This window comes from Trichechus manatus, unplaced genomic scaffold (genome assembly GCF_000243295.1).
Source record: "Trichechus manatus latirostris isolate Lorelei unplaced genomic scaffold, TriManLat1.0 scaffold00004, whole genome shotgun sequence".
In the NCBI taxonomy this organism is placed as follows: Eukaryota; Metazoa; Chordata; class Mammalia; order Sirenia; family Trichechidae; genus Trichechus; species Trichechus manatus.
The window spans coordinates 11,237,902-11,253,755 of NW_004443940.1; the positions used below are offsets into that span (position 1 = coordinate 11,237,902).

Consider the following 15,854-nt stretch of genomic DNA (forward strand, 5'->3'; position numbering starts at 1 on the left):
AGGTTAGCAGCCAACCTGGAATTGTCTGACTCCAAATGTGTGTTTTTGACACTACACCAATGGTTCTCAAAGTGTGGTTCCAGAGCGCCACCACCACTAAAATCTATCTGAAGTGCAAATTCTCAGGCCCCACCCCAGACCTGCTGAATCACAAACCCTGGGGGTGCTCCCCAACCTGTTGTAACAAGCCCTCCAGGGGATTGTGATGCGACTCCCTGTTTGACCTTCATCCCTCTGTGGTGAGAGTTCAGGGGTGAGTCTGGAGCCAGGATCATGGAGGGTGGCCTATGATCAGCATGAGGGGATGGTGCATGCCAGTGTGAGGGTCAGTCCGTGGCTGAGAAGCACCTGTCCACCAGGTAACTGGGCACATGCCCACAGACCCTGCTCAGGGAGGCATCCAGGCGGACTTTGGGGGTACCTTCCCTTCCAGAGCTGCCCTTTCCTACCACCCAGGCAGCCGCCCTCTTCTTTCCACAACTCGCTCCTCCTGAAGTCCTCCTCCAGGCCTGCCCTTCCCTGCACACTGTCTGAGAGCTCCTTCCTCACCATCCCCCACCTCCTCTCCTGGTGCCCACACGGCTCTGGCCATGTCTTCCACGTGAGCAGACCTTTCCCCTCACTCTGGACAAACTGAAGTTGCCAGCTTGCCTGGGGAACTGGGTGGTGCATTGAGCCTCACAGATCTGGGGAGAGGAGGGCAGGTGGGGAAAGGGTGCGCCTGAAAACAACTGAAGCCAGTTCTCTCTGATTAGAGACCATGAAGCTCCGAGTTACTGCAACCAGCCTCCATCCAGGAGGGCAGGAAACAAGGGCCTCACGGGAAGCTGAGGCCAGGCCAGAACAGGTGCTGGCTGGCACGGAGAAGGAGTCAGGTCCCTAGGGAAGCAGCCCTGGCACTGGACCCTCTGTCTCTGACAGACTTTAGCAGGCAGGGGGCATTTATGGAGCACCTACTATGTGCCAGCCTCTTTGTGGGCCCCCTAACTCCCAGTACCCCATTGCATCTCTCAACAATCCTACGTGATAGCTATCACCCTCCTCCTCTGCCAGTCGGGACACTGAGGCTCAGAGAGGTTAAGTCACCTGCCCAAGGTCACCCAACTATGGAGCCAGGGTTGGATCATGACCAGACCATGCCCATGTCCCTCCCAGTTCTGATGTTCCAGGCAGCAGGGGGCAGAAGAAGGAAGGCGCCACGCAGTGTGAGCTACCTCATCTGCAAGGGCGCGAAGACGCAGGAGCCAATCCTCAGCCTGCTCCAGGGCAGCGGGGAGCTCACTGTGGCCAAGCTTCAGTGCCAGGGCCGCCTCGGTAATCTGGTTCAGGTGGCGGATGCGCAGCTGGTACAGGTACTGGTCCAGATGGGTGGCGGAGGGCATCTGGCGGATATCACCCAGGGGCTGGCTGTGAAGGCAGACAGACGGGCAATGGCTGGTGAGCAGGAGCCCGGGGCTCCCCCAGGCCCCACATGTGCATATACCCTCACCCTGCCTGCTGTGTGCTCAGCCTGTCCAGTGTGCCTCTCCAGCCTGGCCCACGTGCACAGACACATCTGCATGATGTGCTCCACCCTCACCTCTTCCGGGAAGCCTTTCCCAGCCTCATCAGACCCCACGCCTCCCTGCTCTGAAGTCCCACCGCCCTTATCCTGGGCTGCTAGTTTGGAAATTATCCTCAACCTCCCATCATTCGAGCACGTGTCTCCTCTGCCCAGCTGACTGCAAGCTCTCTGAGGCCTAGAGGGTCCCTGCCCAGCCTCCTCAGTCCTCCAAGAGCAGAGGCCCAAGCGCTGGCTAAGTTGCCCTTCACTGAAACAAATCCATTCTGTGTTGTACGCACACTTTCTTCAAGAAGGAAATTTATGGACCCCTGACAAGCCACTGCAGACACTGTGGGGAGGCCCACAGCCAGTAATACAGTTGTGTCAGCTCCCGCCGGCCCCGCAACACCCCTCCCACCCCACCCTCTGCTTTGGGAAGCCTTTAGGGAGGAGGTGGGGGTGCATGTAGTCCCTGAAACACAGCCCTAAGCCCCAAGTGGGGGTTGGGTTTAAATCCTTGTTTGGAGGCAAAGAACTCTGGGCCCCCCCATCCCACCAGGGCTCCCTAAAAGTTCTTCTTACACGGCAGCTCCCCACCATGCCAAGCTTCCCGGGTCAATACCTCTACGGGGCCCGTAACAGGATGGGATGAGGGAGCCTTTGTGCTCTCCCTCCCAAGCAAGGCCCCTCTTGATTGTCCTTGATTGAGTCTGGGGATGCCCCACCCCCACCGCACCCCGCGGAGCCCTGGACTCCCAAACAGGACATCCGTCAAAGCACCTCCGCCAGCTCAGCTCCCATCACTTGAGTCCCCCACTCCCCACCTCACGCTCCCCTCCCTGCAGCGTCTGGACTCCCGGCTCCCGGCTGATTTATTTTTCTGCCAATTTCCCCGAGCTATGCAGAACCAATTACCGCCGGAGCGCAGCGGCACCGCCGCCGCCAGATACACCACCCTGGCAGGCCCTCGCCGCACTACATTTTTCCTGTTATTTTTTTTAATTGAATTTTTAGGGTGGGGGGAGCCGTATGCAAACTCCATCTCGGGAAACTTAAGCCCCGGGGCCTGTCTCAGGTCACGTACTGCACACCCTGTAGTAATATAATATTTACTGCCCCGAGGGTGCCGCGGACTGGGCTGCCCCAGGCCAGCGAGGGGCGGCCTCCATCTCCACCCCGCTCGCATACGGCGGAGGGGCAGGTTCGGTGGGCGGAGGGGGGCCGGAGTCGGACCTGGGCTGGGGCCTGCTTGGGAACGAGGCCTGAGTGGGCCCGAGAGTGGGGGCAGGCGGGGTCTGGAGTGGGACTTGGAGAGCTCAGCCAACCGGGTGATTTATGCTCCCAGCCTGGGTCGGGAGCTGGGAGGGACTGCCATACAGACCACCAAAGGGAGATTTTCATGGAGGCCCCAAGCCCAGCAAAGGCTCCCAAAGAAACAGCCAGTAGCCGGGGTTGCTACTAACAAGATGCCTGGCCCTTTCCTGCCCCAAGAAGGCCCAGGGCAGGAGGTAGGGAAAGAGGGAGACCAGGAAGAGCAGGCAGGGGTCACGCTGCACCCCAACCCCAAACACGGGCCTGCCAACCCAGGCTGACTTGGAAATCACTGCAGGGCAGGCCAGGCCCGGCAGCACAGGCACAGAGCCCCGGCGTTCCTGAGATTGCTGCCGCCTGTGGGATCACAGTGGGTGCCTTTCTCAGGGCCGGCTGCCCCGGAGTGGGCCAGAATGAACTGGCTGCAGGGTCCTGCATTCCACTTCTCCTGAGCAACAGCTCCACGGGGCCTGGGTTCACAGCGGAGACCAGCCCTGCCCTCAGGGAACCCCGGGTCAGAGAGGCAAACAGGCCACAACACCCCCTGGAGCAGCCTCAGATTCAAGAATACTCCCTGGAATAAGGGTCCCAGTGTTGCTCCTGGCAGGACAGGCAGGAGCTGGTAGGGCAGAGGAGAGCGGGGAGGGCACTCTGGCTGACAGAGCAGTGTCTGCCCAGAGGGGAGGCTGGGAGAGCATGTGTGAGGTGGTGAGGGTCGGCCAGGCCAGCACAGAGGCCGGGGTAGGACTGGTGGGGACCGTGAGGCAGGCGGTTGGGTAGAGACAGGGCCGTCCACCAGGACGGGCTGGAACTTGTCTTGAGGCAGTGGGAGCCGCTGTAGGGCTGAAGTGGCAGCAGGTCGACTCTTAGGAAGATGGTGGGGAATGTTCTGGGGGCTGGAGCCCAGGGGGCTGCCAGCGTAAGGGGGCAGGAGAGGAAGGAAGAGAGGCCAAGGACAAGGGAGAGGCAGGATCAGCAGGGCTGGGGAAGAGTGCCAGGAGGGTAGTCAGAGCCGGCTCCAGTCTCCAGCTTGGGCTTCTGGGTCTGATGGATCGAGAAGAAGACATGATGGGGAGTCTGATGAAGTCTTTCTGGGACATGTGTAGCCCCAGACACAGCATGGATATACTGGCAGGACATCGCGTGCAGACATCCAGCGGGCAGTGGGTCTGTGGTCTAGAGATCAGAGGCAAGGACTGGGCTGGAAGAACACAGTGGGCACCACTGGCTTGTGGGGGAGGGGTCTCCCCCGGGAGATGAGCCAGGAAAAGGGTCTGAGGAACACTGATGTCGGAGATGTGGGCAGAGGCTGGCTGGAGGAATGGGTGAAGGTTTGGGATTAGGTTGGGGGCAGCCGGCAGTCGGCTATGGCAAGCTGGCTTAGAGCCCACACCTGGCTGCCTGGCCTCATCAGCTGTGATGACGCTAGGCATCAGAGTGGGAAGTGGAAGAAGCCTGCTTGCTGAAGCCCCAGGGCTGGTTGGTGGCCTCAGATGATTCCTGAAGGAATCTGTCCTGACGCCTGGAATTCTTCCCCTGGAGAGCTATTTGTACATTCTTCAAGGGGCTGGGAGACTGGCTCCCTTCCCAAGCTCTTGACCTGAGACCAGTGCCCCCAGGAGATCCTGGATCACCCTTCTGCCCCCCCAGGAGAGTGACTCAGGGGGCCAGGCTTTGGCAGAAGTGTTGAAGCCAAATCCCCCAAGAGCAGAGCCCTGCGGGGGCATGGAGGGCAGCCCAGGACTTGGGTCCCATCCGTCTCAGCTGTTGCAGAACCTCAGACCTGCCCACGTCCACATAGCACGAGTCATGAGCAGTGTTGCGGTAGAACCACCCAGCGCGCTGGCCTGCCCGCAGCACCCCAGTGGGGCCCAGCGAGTCACTGTAGGTGTGGCCTGTGCCGGGGAACCAGCACCGGTGCCTGGTGAGCTCACCCCCATGGCTGCAGGCCCTCCACATGCTGACCATGCCCACGTGTGTGTGTGCCCTCAGGCCCTGTTTTCAGACCTCTATCCCAGGGCTAACTTCTTCACAGATGTCCCACAGGCACCTCCCACTCCACACGGCCAGTCCTGGACTCATCTTCCTCATAACCTCCTCCTTCTCCTGGTGACCCCTCAGAGAACAGGCCCAGTGTTCAACCAGCTGCCCTTGCCAGAGTCTGGGTGTCATTCTGGACCTTCCTTTGCCCCCCACCCCATCCAATCCACCAAGTGCTGGCCATTATACAGCAGTACAGTGAGGAGGTTCTGCCCCTTCTAACTATGTGAATCTGGGCAAGTTAATTAACCTCTCTATGCCTCAGTTGCCTCATCTGTAAAACGGGAATCATGATCATTCTAGTTTCTACCTCCTAAGAGTTTTTTGACAATTAAATTCATTAATACACGTAAAAGCTTTAGAACAGTGCCTGGCACAGAAAGTGCTCATTAAGAGTTTGTCATTACCATGATATCTTCTGAATAGTCCATGCTGCCCTCTGCTGCCTTCAGCCTCCCACCCCTCCCAGGGCCTTCGTCCCAACTCACCTGTGTAGCCATATGGCCAGTCTCCCCTCACCCAGTCTCCCAGCACACCCCACCTCCACCACCACCCCCCACCCCGATCCTTCCCACTGAAGCCAGTAAGCAACAGGGCTGTGGTGGGTCACGCGGCCCTGTCAGCGCCCATGCTGAGCTCTCCCAGAGCGCTAATGCCTGTCCTGTTTGGGCTCCCCAGAGCCAGCAAGGATGGCTAACTCCCACTCCTCCCTCAGAGTGCACATCAGGTACCCTTTCCTCCAGGAAGCACCCCTGGATTAGATCTGTGTGAATGAGATGCACCTGCTCTGAGCTCCTGCAGCCCGTGCCTCTGGCCCCCACCACACTTTACTTTCTTTGCTCACTTTTGCATCTGTCAATGCTGGAGGGTGTCAATCTGCTCTGGGCACCTGGCACTGAGCCTGGCAGACTTCACGAAGGTCTGGGGAATGGCCTGTCTGGAATCCCACCACCAGGAAGCGGGGAGGCGTTTCTTTGGGGTAACAGTGTCTGATCAAGATGCACCTCCTAACTGGGGGATGGAGGACCAGAAGGGGGACTGCATCAGTTGGGGGGACATGAAGTTTAGGGGAGAGCACAGAATACATTTGCATATATTCACACTTAATCCCATACAGGGTAGAAAGACAATTATTTATTAAGTCTATTTAACAGCTGAGAAAACTGAGGTCCAGGGAAGTAAAGTTGCCCAAAGCCTCAAAGCTGGTTACAGGGACTAGAATCTAAGTCTCCTGATATTTCTTCTTCTTAATAATGGTAATGTTGCTATTGTGTGTCATCAGGTCAATTCTGACTCATAGTGACCCTATATGATAGAGTAGAACTGCTCCATATGGTTACATAGGCTGTAATCCTTACGGGAGCAGATTGCCGGGTCTTTTCTCCAGAGGAGCCACTGGTGGGTTCACACCGCCAACCTTTTGGTTAGTAGCCAAGCACTTAACCATTGCACCACCAAACCAAACCCGTCGCTGTCGAGTCGATTCTGACTCATAGCAACCCTATAGGACAGAGTAGGACTGCCCCACAGTTTCCAACGAGCGGCTGGTGGATTCGAACTGCCAACCTTTTGGTTAGCAGCCAAGCTCTTAACCACTGCATCACCAAGGCTCCAAATAGTAGCAATATCTACCATTTATTAGATGTTCCCTAAGGGCCAGGTACTCTAGTCACGTGATATTTATAAAGTAGTTATTTGTAATGTCAGCTTGATGATGAGGAAACCGAGGTTCAACGTTGCTGGTGGCTAGCCTGAAACCACCTGGCAGTGGAGGAGATGCTGAGATGTTCCCCACTCAGCCAGGCTTCTGAGCCCCCATGTTCTCCATCATCCCCGAGAAACCCTTTTCCTGAAGTTGACAATCAGCCTCGTCAATAGAAGGCTAAACAGAAACCAAGGTCCCCCACACGACCTTGGGAGAAGGAGGGGCACCGTCCACCGCCCCCCTGCTCTTCCTGGAGATTCCATCAGGGGAATAAGAGGTCAGGGATCAGAGACACAATGCTCCCCATTCAGGTGAGCTGGGCCAGCCCAGGCCCACAGCTGCGGCTGCTGCAGGGAGATTTATGACCTGCTCCGAATGTCACCTTTTCAACTCCCCGCGCTGGCTCCACCACCTTCAGACTCAGCCTGGGCTGGACTGCTGGCCAAGTGTGGCTGGGAGACGTGCTGTCGGTCACCACCACACACCAGCGCTCCCGGGAAAGTGGGCCTCGCTGAGCTAGGAGGGGAGGGCGCCGTGGGCGCCAGGTGCCCCCTACCTGCAGTGTGCAATGAGGTCATCCATCAGCTGAGCCACCAGGGAGTCCACGTCCTCGGTGGAGCACTGCGCCTTCAGGGCCAGGTGGACTTGCTCCAGGCCAGCTTCCTGTGGAACAGGCGGTCAGGAGGGTGGGGGGGGGTGTCACACACTGGGCCCCAGCCACAGGCCCTGTCACCTCAGCCCAGCCCCTGAGCCAAATAGGAGTGAACAGTTCGAGCAAAGAAGGCAGAGCCCAGACCAGACAACCCAGGGTCTGCTCTGGCTCAAGAAGCTTCCAGGCCTCCGCACACCCAGACAAATCCAATTCCCAAGCCTAGTGTTTCAACGTCACTCATGGTCATGAGAAGTTCAGGTATGTGTACCGCTTCAGCAGAAGCTGGTTTCACTCTGCTGCTCATTGGCCCCCCTTCAAGCCAGGTCTGACTTCGCAGAGATAAATGATCCTCTCTGAGCCTCTGCCCATTCCATTTCCCCATCTGGAACACTCTCTCCTGTCCAAATTCTACCATCCAGAAAGCTTGGGTCAAGTCCCCCCTTCAACAGCGGCACTAAGACCACCTCAAACCCCAAGGAGTTTCTTCTCCAAACTGCCACGGCCCTGGTCACCCCTGGTTGCACCTGGTCTCCTCCCTGGAGCTCTTTCCCTTGGCATCCGTCTCTACGGGCCTCTACCCAAGCAGGGAGGCGGATATCACTCACAGGAGACCCATGAGGCCAAGGGCCTGTCTCTCAGTCCCCCATGCACCTCCCCACCCGTCAGTCTTCCTGAGCTGGGGACAGACCCTAGAAAGAGAGAGCACAGCCCTTGCTTTCATGGACCCTGGAGTGTTGTTGTGAGAGAAGGAACCAGACGATGGAGTGTGGAATTCTACAGCATTGACTCCAAATTTCCCCCATCTTGGTGTTTCCTGGTCTCCTCCTCTCCCCTTCCCTTCCCTTGAAGTGCCCATCTCGGGGAAGGCATGGGCCACCATAGTCCTCCACTTGGGCTTGGGTCCCCTCCCAAGCTACTTTAAGACCCCAATTCTCCCCTTCCCCTTCAATCTTTCCTTTTAACTGTGCTCACCTCCTCATCCAAGTCTCTTCTACCCCCCTGCTTTCCTTGACCCCGCTCCTCATTTGCTTCAACGCCCACCCCCAACTTCTCAACAGTGGGGCCTCACTTGCTTCCTCCACCGTGCAAGAGCCACGTCCCTTGTGGGTCAGCCTCCACCCCAGCCAGGCCACAGAGACGACCTTGGAACCACCACCATGATCACCAGCCTCCCACCTGGCCTTGTCACTTCTCTTGGCCTCTACACCTCTGCCCAGTTTCGATTCTCCTCCATTCTCTGGCCAAGCACCAGATGCCATGTCAGCAGCTCCCAGCATCGTGGGTAACTCCCTGGAAGGCCGAGGTGGCATCAAAACAGAATTCACCCCCGGACCTTGTACACGCTGCTCTTTTTCCCAGTTTCCCAATTCCCTGGACTTCCCAATCCCACACACACCCCCTCCCCCACCAAAGACCTAAAGCCACTTCTCACAGCCCTTTCTCCTCCCCAAACCCATCCACCACCAAGTCCTCTTAGTTCAAGTCTTGCCATTTTCTCCCCAAGGTCACCTCCTTCCCGGCGTCTGGCACTCTCCCTAGACCCTGCAATAGTGTCCTGACTGGGCTCCTGCATCCCATCTTTCCCCCCCGAACTCAGCCCACTCACCGCCCCTACAATGCCCTCCCAGGGCTCCTGAGCCGCATTCCCTCCTCTGAGCCCCACCTCGCTCTCCTCTCTCTCTCTGTAGCCCTGGAATGTCACCCTGAATCTAAGTTTGGAAACCCCTGTATGAGAGACATCAGTGAACCTGTTCTCTCCTTTACTCAACCGACTCCCTGACACCGGAGGCAGGACCGCTGTCCGGCCGGGGGCCTCCAGTCTCTAGCACCAGGCCTCGCACCTGGGAAGAGTCAAAGGCATGTGATGAATGAACAGCTCAAGCTCCGCCCTGCTCCCAGCTCGCTCGCTCTCAGCCCTCTTTCTCCGTGCTGTCTCCCACATCAGACCAGGGGCTCCCCCAGGATTGTTCTCATCCCCTCTTCTCTCTTCCCAGTACCCAGGGCTGCAGACGTGGCATTGTCAGGACACAGAGACTCCAGATACATGAAGATTGGTGGGCGTAGTTGTGCGCACACGTGGGCGCGTGCGCCCCTGGGTGGACAGGTCTGAAGACGTCCACTGGTGGGGGTGCCTGCACATGGGGTGTGCAGGTCTGGACAGCTCTCCACTCACCAGCCGGTCGGCAATCCTGAGCAGCCGGTTCTGGGTTTCGATCCTGTGGCTGATGTCCTCCCAGTAGGATGAGAGCACCACCACGGGCTTCACGTTGCCCCACGGTAAGTAGTAGTAGTGGCACCCTGGCAGCGGGGAGAAGGGCCTGAGCACTGGGCAGGATGGGGGCGCGGGGGGACGGAAGCCGCGGGGCTTAGGCCTCCTGGGTACCTGGGGGCTGGAACTGGTGCAGCTGGGAAGGAAACAGGCTCCTACCCCCCTAATCCGAGAACTCCCCGGGGACACATGTGGCACATCTAACGAGGTGCCTGAGTCCCCTTCGTGTAGTAGCCACTGTCTGTTCTCATTAGGGCTCCTTAGCACATCAATACAGAGGAGTTGTTAGAACGACCCTGGGAATCCAAGCACACACTCCCTAAAATCTCAAGGCCAAGTTCAACAGACAGTGTGTAATAATCGTGGTAGGTCAAGATCCATGCCCACCACAGCCGTTTCTGGAACACAGTCTGTGGGCCCCGGCAGAGGTGCAGGGAGAGGTGGCACCCTGAGCAGGTTTGCCAGTGCTGGGCCTCAGGACAGCCTCCAGCAGCTCTGCACAGGAGGCAGGACTTAGGGTTCAGCCCCTGCCCTGTGTTCTGGGCCCCAGGCTGGCGCCCGGCCTCTGGGCTCACCGTCGAAGACCGCCCGGCTGTACTGGGTAGTGGAGGCCAGCGGCAGGCAGGTTGTGTCAAACTTGTTCCCGTAGTTCCCGATGCTGACTTCGAACTGGATGGCGTCGTCGACGTCCTGCAGCATGGAGGCCGAGTAGAAGGCGGCAAACAGGGAGTACTTGCGCCTCCGGAGGTACTTCTGAGAGCAGAGGGCAGACACAGGGTCACGGAGGGGCACAGGAGGACACCCAGGATTGGGACGGCTCGAGCGTCCAGCAGCCCCTGGCCATGACTGGCGCCCAATAACTCCTGGCTGGACAGACAGATGGCAAATGTTCCAACTAAGAAACAACGTCCAGATTTGGTTAGTAACTGAGCAAACTCATTCCAGGTCTGTGTGTGTTTGCCCACGTTTCCCTAATAAGATCTGCCCCTCCAAGGTCATGCTGCTCCTTAATCCAAACCAACAGCAATGGCCCCACCGCGCCAGGGGAGCTGGTCTCCCTCAGGGCCCCCCAAGACAACCCGGGCCTCATCTCCGTTCGGAGGGGGCCAAAAGCTCTAAAGCACCATCCCCTGCCCAGGCCACCCACACCACCCAGGGTCTCCTACCCCACCAGCCAGCTCTGCGTTCCACACAGATTGCCATCTGCCATTTGCGTGGAGTGAATTAATGTCACTGTCCCCACTGGGTGTCTGGCACAGGGCTGAGGACATGGTAGGCACTCAACAATACAACATAATTTGAACCAAGATGACTTTACGATTCTCCTCACAGAAGGCAGAGAGGAAGAGGGATTAGACGGTTGCGTTTCAGGTAAACAGGAATAACGCCTAACACTTACTGAGTGCTTACTGCATACAAGTATTAATTCATTTAATTCTCGCAACAACCTTATGAGGTAAGTATAATTATCACTCCCACTTTACCAGCAGTACTGTGGAAGAAAGGTCTGGCAATCTGCTTCTGTTAAGATTACAGCCCAGAAAACCCTACAGAGCAGTTCTACTCTGTAACTCACGGAGTCACCATGGGTTGGAATCAAAGCAATGGCAACAGGTTCCCAGTTTGCAGATAGGGAAACTGACAGTTTGGACCTGGTAGAGCCAGGATTCAACCCAGCGCCACCTGATTACAGAGTCTGAAAGTTTAAACCACCGTGCTCACTCCATACAGCAGACTCCAAGACACAAGGCCCAGCTCCACCATTCACTGCTTGGATACATTTGAGCCTCAGTTTCCTCATCTGTAAAATGGAGTTAATGACTGCAGTCTCCTTATAGGGGTGCTGGGAGGATTCGCTGATACAAGGAGCGTGGGTCACTAGCACAGTATCTACTGCCGTCAGTGCAAACCAGTTGCCATCAAGTCAATTCTGACTCATGGCGACCCCATGTGTGTCAGAGTAGAACTGTGCTCCATTGGGCTTTCAATGGCTGATTTTTTGGAAGAAGTGGATCGCCAGGCCTTTCTTCAGAGGTACCTCTGGGTGGACTCAAACCTCTAACCTTTCAGTTAGCAGCCAAGCACTTGACTGTCTGTAGCACCCAGGGACTCCTTGTCTGACACATGGTGAGTGCTTCTTAAATGTTAGTTATTCTGATATTGTCACTGTACAATTACCTCTTATTTTGCATCAAGCTCTAGACTTTTAAAATGCTTTCATTTATCTTCTTTGAGCCTCACAATGCACAGAGGGAGGCTGGGTGGGTGTTGTGACGGTTCCTACTTCCCAGCTGAGACATGAGGCCCAGAGGGTGCAGGCACACTGAGTGCGGGGCAGAGCTGAGGCCTCCCTGGGGAGGACACCTCGAGGCCAGTCCCTCCCAGAGAGATGCCCTTACCTCCACCCGGAGGATGTCATCTGCAGGGAGGTCCTCCACCTTCAGCTCACTGTGCTCCACCAGCTTTGTCTCCAGGGAGAGCAGCAGCCGGCCTCGGTAGGCCACACCTTCCCCCTGAGAATGGAGGTCGGGTCACCAGGAGCAGCAGGGTGGAGTGGGTGAACCCTTAGGTCGCTCACCTCCCAGGCAACCGGGAGGTCCCTGAGCCGACCCCATCACTCTGCAGATGGGGGAATCATGGCCCAAAGAGATCAGGGGACGTGCCCAAGCCACCCAGACCGTCAGCACCACACTCCCACCCAGCTGGAGTCTGAGACGGGTGGGGCCCAGGTCCCTCTGGGGTGGGGAGGAGGACTCTGAAGGGCTGGCTGCCCTGCCCTGGAAGTGCTCAGGCCCTGTCAGGCCCTGGGAGTGCTCAGGCCCTGTCAGGCCCTGGGAGTCCAGGCTGGGGTAGAACACCCCACACACAGGCCTGAGGACCTGGAGCACCAGGGGTCTGGCGTCCTCCCCTTGCCAGGGCCTGCACTGGGTTCAGACTGGCTCACCTTGCCCGTGTTGAGCTCTGCGTAGGGGTCTGGGAAGCCCGTGAACTCCCTGGGGCTGCCGTACAGGTTGACGTAGCAGGGCCCGAAGGTGGGGAGGAAGCCCATATGGTCGTCCACTGGGAGACACAGGCAGGGATCAGAGGGGCTGGCCCACCACCTTCAGGCCTGAGCCCGTCCCTGGCCCTCAGCTCCCGGCACATGCACTGATGCAGCCCCAGTAAATGAAGAACAATGACCTAGTGATAGCTCCCAGGAGCTCCTAGAAGTTCCTAGAATCCTGTCTACTGTGCTGAGTCACGCATATTTTTATTAGCCCCATTTTACAGATGGTGAAACTGAGGCTCAAAGATGCAAAGAAACACATGGTGATAAAGCGGCAGGTCCTGAATGGTCTAGTTTCAAAGCCTGTGTACTCAACCCCACACAGAGCTGGGGCACAGGGTCCCCATTCTCAGGCCACACCCACTCCAGACCCCCCTCCATCCTGCACCTCTACCAGCGCCTCAGGCCCTCCACTTCAAGGGGACATGAAGGAGACCCAGAGAAGCCATCTCCCAGGGGCCTCGGGAGGGGTCCCATTGTCTCCAAAGGTAGGCTAGGTGTCCTTCCCCACTGGGCAGCCCCCAGGCAAATCCCCTCCCCCCACTCCCTACCCCCTGTCCTTCCGCAGCGGCCCAGCACCCCGTCTCCCCGCTGGCACTGTGCAGAGAGCAGTCTTTCAGAGGGGCGGGTTGGAGGAGAGTTGAAGTGAGAATTACGCTACTGATGAGCGAAAACCTCTTCTCCACGTAATTTCCACCCTCTGCGGAGACTCCCTTTAGTTAATGTCATGATTTTCCAGCTTGGATGAGTTTCCCAGGACTGGACTTCTCTGGCGGGACTCAGAAAACCCCAAAAAGCCAGGCTGTCCCTTTCACAGCAAGGGAGAAGAGGATGTTTCCAGAATGCCAAAGGCGGGAAGTAGAGGCAGGAGAGGGAACCATCTGGGAGGACCCAAACCACACGAGCATGTGGCAAGGTAGGCACAGAATAAACGGCCTCAGCGGGAAATGCTTGAGCCAGACATGAGGGGTCTCGCTGTGAACATGGAGTCCCACCCCTCCTGAGACCCTGGAAGGGGAGGGAGAGGGTGGAGAAGGCTGTGAGTGGGCCTCTGAGAAATGACATATGACCCACCCAGAGGGAGGAGCTGGGCCCCCCATCACCAGGCCCCCCGGTGTCCGTCAACACTTACCCTCTTCTAGTCCCCAGCGGCATAGCCGAGGCTCTAGCACCCAGGACAGAGGTTCCGCCCTCCCCTAGGCTGAGGGAACCAATAGTTCAGCGCTGCTAACCGTTTATACTAATCATCTAATCTATTTATACTAATCATCTCGATCGTGATTTACCTGGTGAATTTCAACGTCAAAAGTTTTCCACTCACCCTGGCCCCCCCCCCGGGTCACCGCCTACCCCTCTCCCCGCACCCTGCGCACCCCCACTCCAGCCCCACCCCTCTGTGTCAGACAGCAGTCTCATTTGAGCAACAGCCCAAGCCCAGGCTGGGAAGGAACTGCCCTTAAAGCATTCCAAGCGATTTACACGTTCAACAGCGGTTCAGAGGTAACAGCCAAAGGTAAACTCAGGGACTGTGGTGGGTAATCTCAGCCCCAGCTCAGGCAAATCACAAAATTCCCCGCAACAAAATCCCCGAGGCCCCGTCCCCTGCCAGCCGAGGAGAAGGTAACCTACGGTCTGTGGCTTGAGCAGGCTTGACCACACCTGGCGGCTCCTCTGAAGGGTAAAGAAATGGAAAGGGGGTTAGGATGGGCACAGCTGGGAGGCGGTGCAGGGTTAGGAGAACAGGGCACGTGGATGAGAGCTGGCAGACAGACACGGAAAGATAGCTCAGTGTGGGAAACAGATGTGGCCTGAGGCCCCACCCCCACCCCAGCTGTGAGTTTATCACAAACTAAGTCATCACATGCTTGATGGTTCCACCTTCACACACCCCAGTCAGACACAGCCCCCACCACCATGGGGAGCCCCCGGGTCTCTCCTGCCTGTGTCTGTGAAGGTTGATGCATTGTTTGTCAACTGAAAATTGGACTCCAAACTCGACTGGATACATTCAAGAAATGACAACAAAAAAATGTGCTTTTCCACATTATAGTCAGATAAGTGAGGGAAACAAAGTACAAACACAAAGAAAGAGTGAGGGAAACACAACAGGCCAGAGCTAGGCAGGGAGGCACACCAGCCCTCCTCCAGAACAGGAAGGTTGACACTAGAGACCAACAGGCTCAGAAAGATGCCATTTCAAGGAACAACATCTCCATCTAGTGGTCATTTTCAGTATTGCTACTGAAGGCACCAGGTTGCATTTTCACAACAGCCGGCGCTGGGATCTGGTTTCTGGCACCTGCCACTTCCAGTGAAGCACAGTACCAGACCATGCCCATTACTTGAAGGTTCTGCAAACATAAGTGTGCCCCTAAATGCTAGTAAAGGACTCTAGAAATAAGTGAAGCAGCAAGGAAGGAGATGCTTTGATACGTCTCCCTTACTTCTGGACAGGTACAGGATGCCCCCAAAGGAGCAAGAGACCCCCAGTCTTCTTCCCCTATCCTCTCCAGTTTCTGCCTCTTCCTGCCTCTGAACTTCTCCTTCTCCTTCTCCAACCAGCAAAGTGTAACCAAGTCCAGGGTCATGGCCAACCCTGGGGATGCAGTTGATGAAATCCCTATTTTATTCATTGTTCACCTTTACCTAGAATATTGTGGGTTTCCTCCCAGAAAACACCTACTACTCTTTTCCCACAGCTCCATGACTGTAGTTAGGAGCTGAGAGTTGGGCAAAACTTTGGGAAGAAAGAATGAGCTGAGACAGAGAGAGAGTGGAGAAGAGAGAAGAGGGGAGTGTGAAGGCCTGGATAGGAGGACAGGGCTGAACAAGCAAGGGCAGAAGGCAGCAAGGAGGGCAAGACCCAGCTGCGGGTGGGGCCTGAGGCCCTGGGACCCCCGTCCTCAGCTCTCCGCAGCCAGCCTCGGCCAGGAATGCCGGCTGACAGAAGTCAGGGCTGTGGAAATGATCATTCACGGCCATTTTCATATCCACAGGAATAGGTTTCCACAAGTGGGACAGCCCGGCCTCTGGCCATGGGGGAGCTTTCAGCAGTAGCAAGAAGAGAGGACAGGCGTGGTGGGCACAGCTGCAGGCCAACGAGAGCAGCCGTCAGGGCCCACAGGAAGGAAACAGATTCCATGTTAAGCTCCTTCAAAATGATTACAAACAGGCCCGGCCAGTTATCTCGGGCTAATGAGGCTGAGGTCACTAGTCTGACCTCCATGTGCTTCTTGCAGAGGCAAACTCAGCTTCCCACCCACAGACTGACCCTGAATCCTGGTGCAG

The 15,854-nt window shown here is 57.0% G+C and overlaps 1 protein-coding gene across 14 annotated transcripts in view; it reads right to left on the reverse strand.

Annotated features, from left to right (window-relative positions):
* DYSF (dysferlin) overlaps positions 1-15,854 on the reverse strand; it is a 247,256-nt gene that overhangs the window by 143,373 nt on the left and 88,029 nt on the right. For 8 of the 14 annotated variants that reach the window (XM_004369223.1, XM_004369219.1, XM_004369217.1 and 5 more), the window contains 6 exons: positions 12,465-12,580; positions 11,920-12,033; positions 10,096-10,273; positions 9,425-9,549; positions 7,156-7,262; positions 1,215-1,407 (listed from right to left, as the gene is read on the reverse strand). In XM_004369223.1, the coding sequence (XP_004369280.1) occupies positions 1,215-1,407; positions 7,156-7,262; positions 9,425-9,549; positions 10,096-10,273; positions 11,920-12,033; positions 12,465-12,580 (833 nt within the window). Of the gene's footprint in view, positions 1-1,214; positions 1,408-7,155; positions 7,263-9,424; positions 9,550-10,095; positions 10,274-11,919; positions 12,034-12,464; positions 12,581-14,195; positions 14,238-15,854 lie in introns of all 14 variants that reach the window. The other 6 variants (XM_004369221.1, XM_004369215.1, XM_004369213.1 and 3 more) reach the window with 1 other exon arrangement.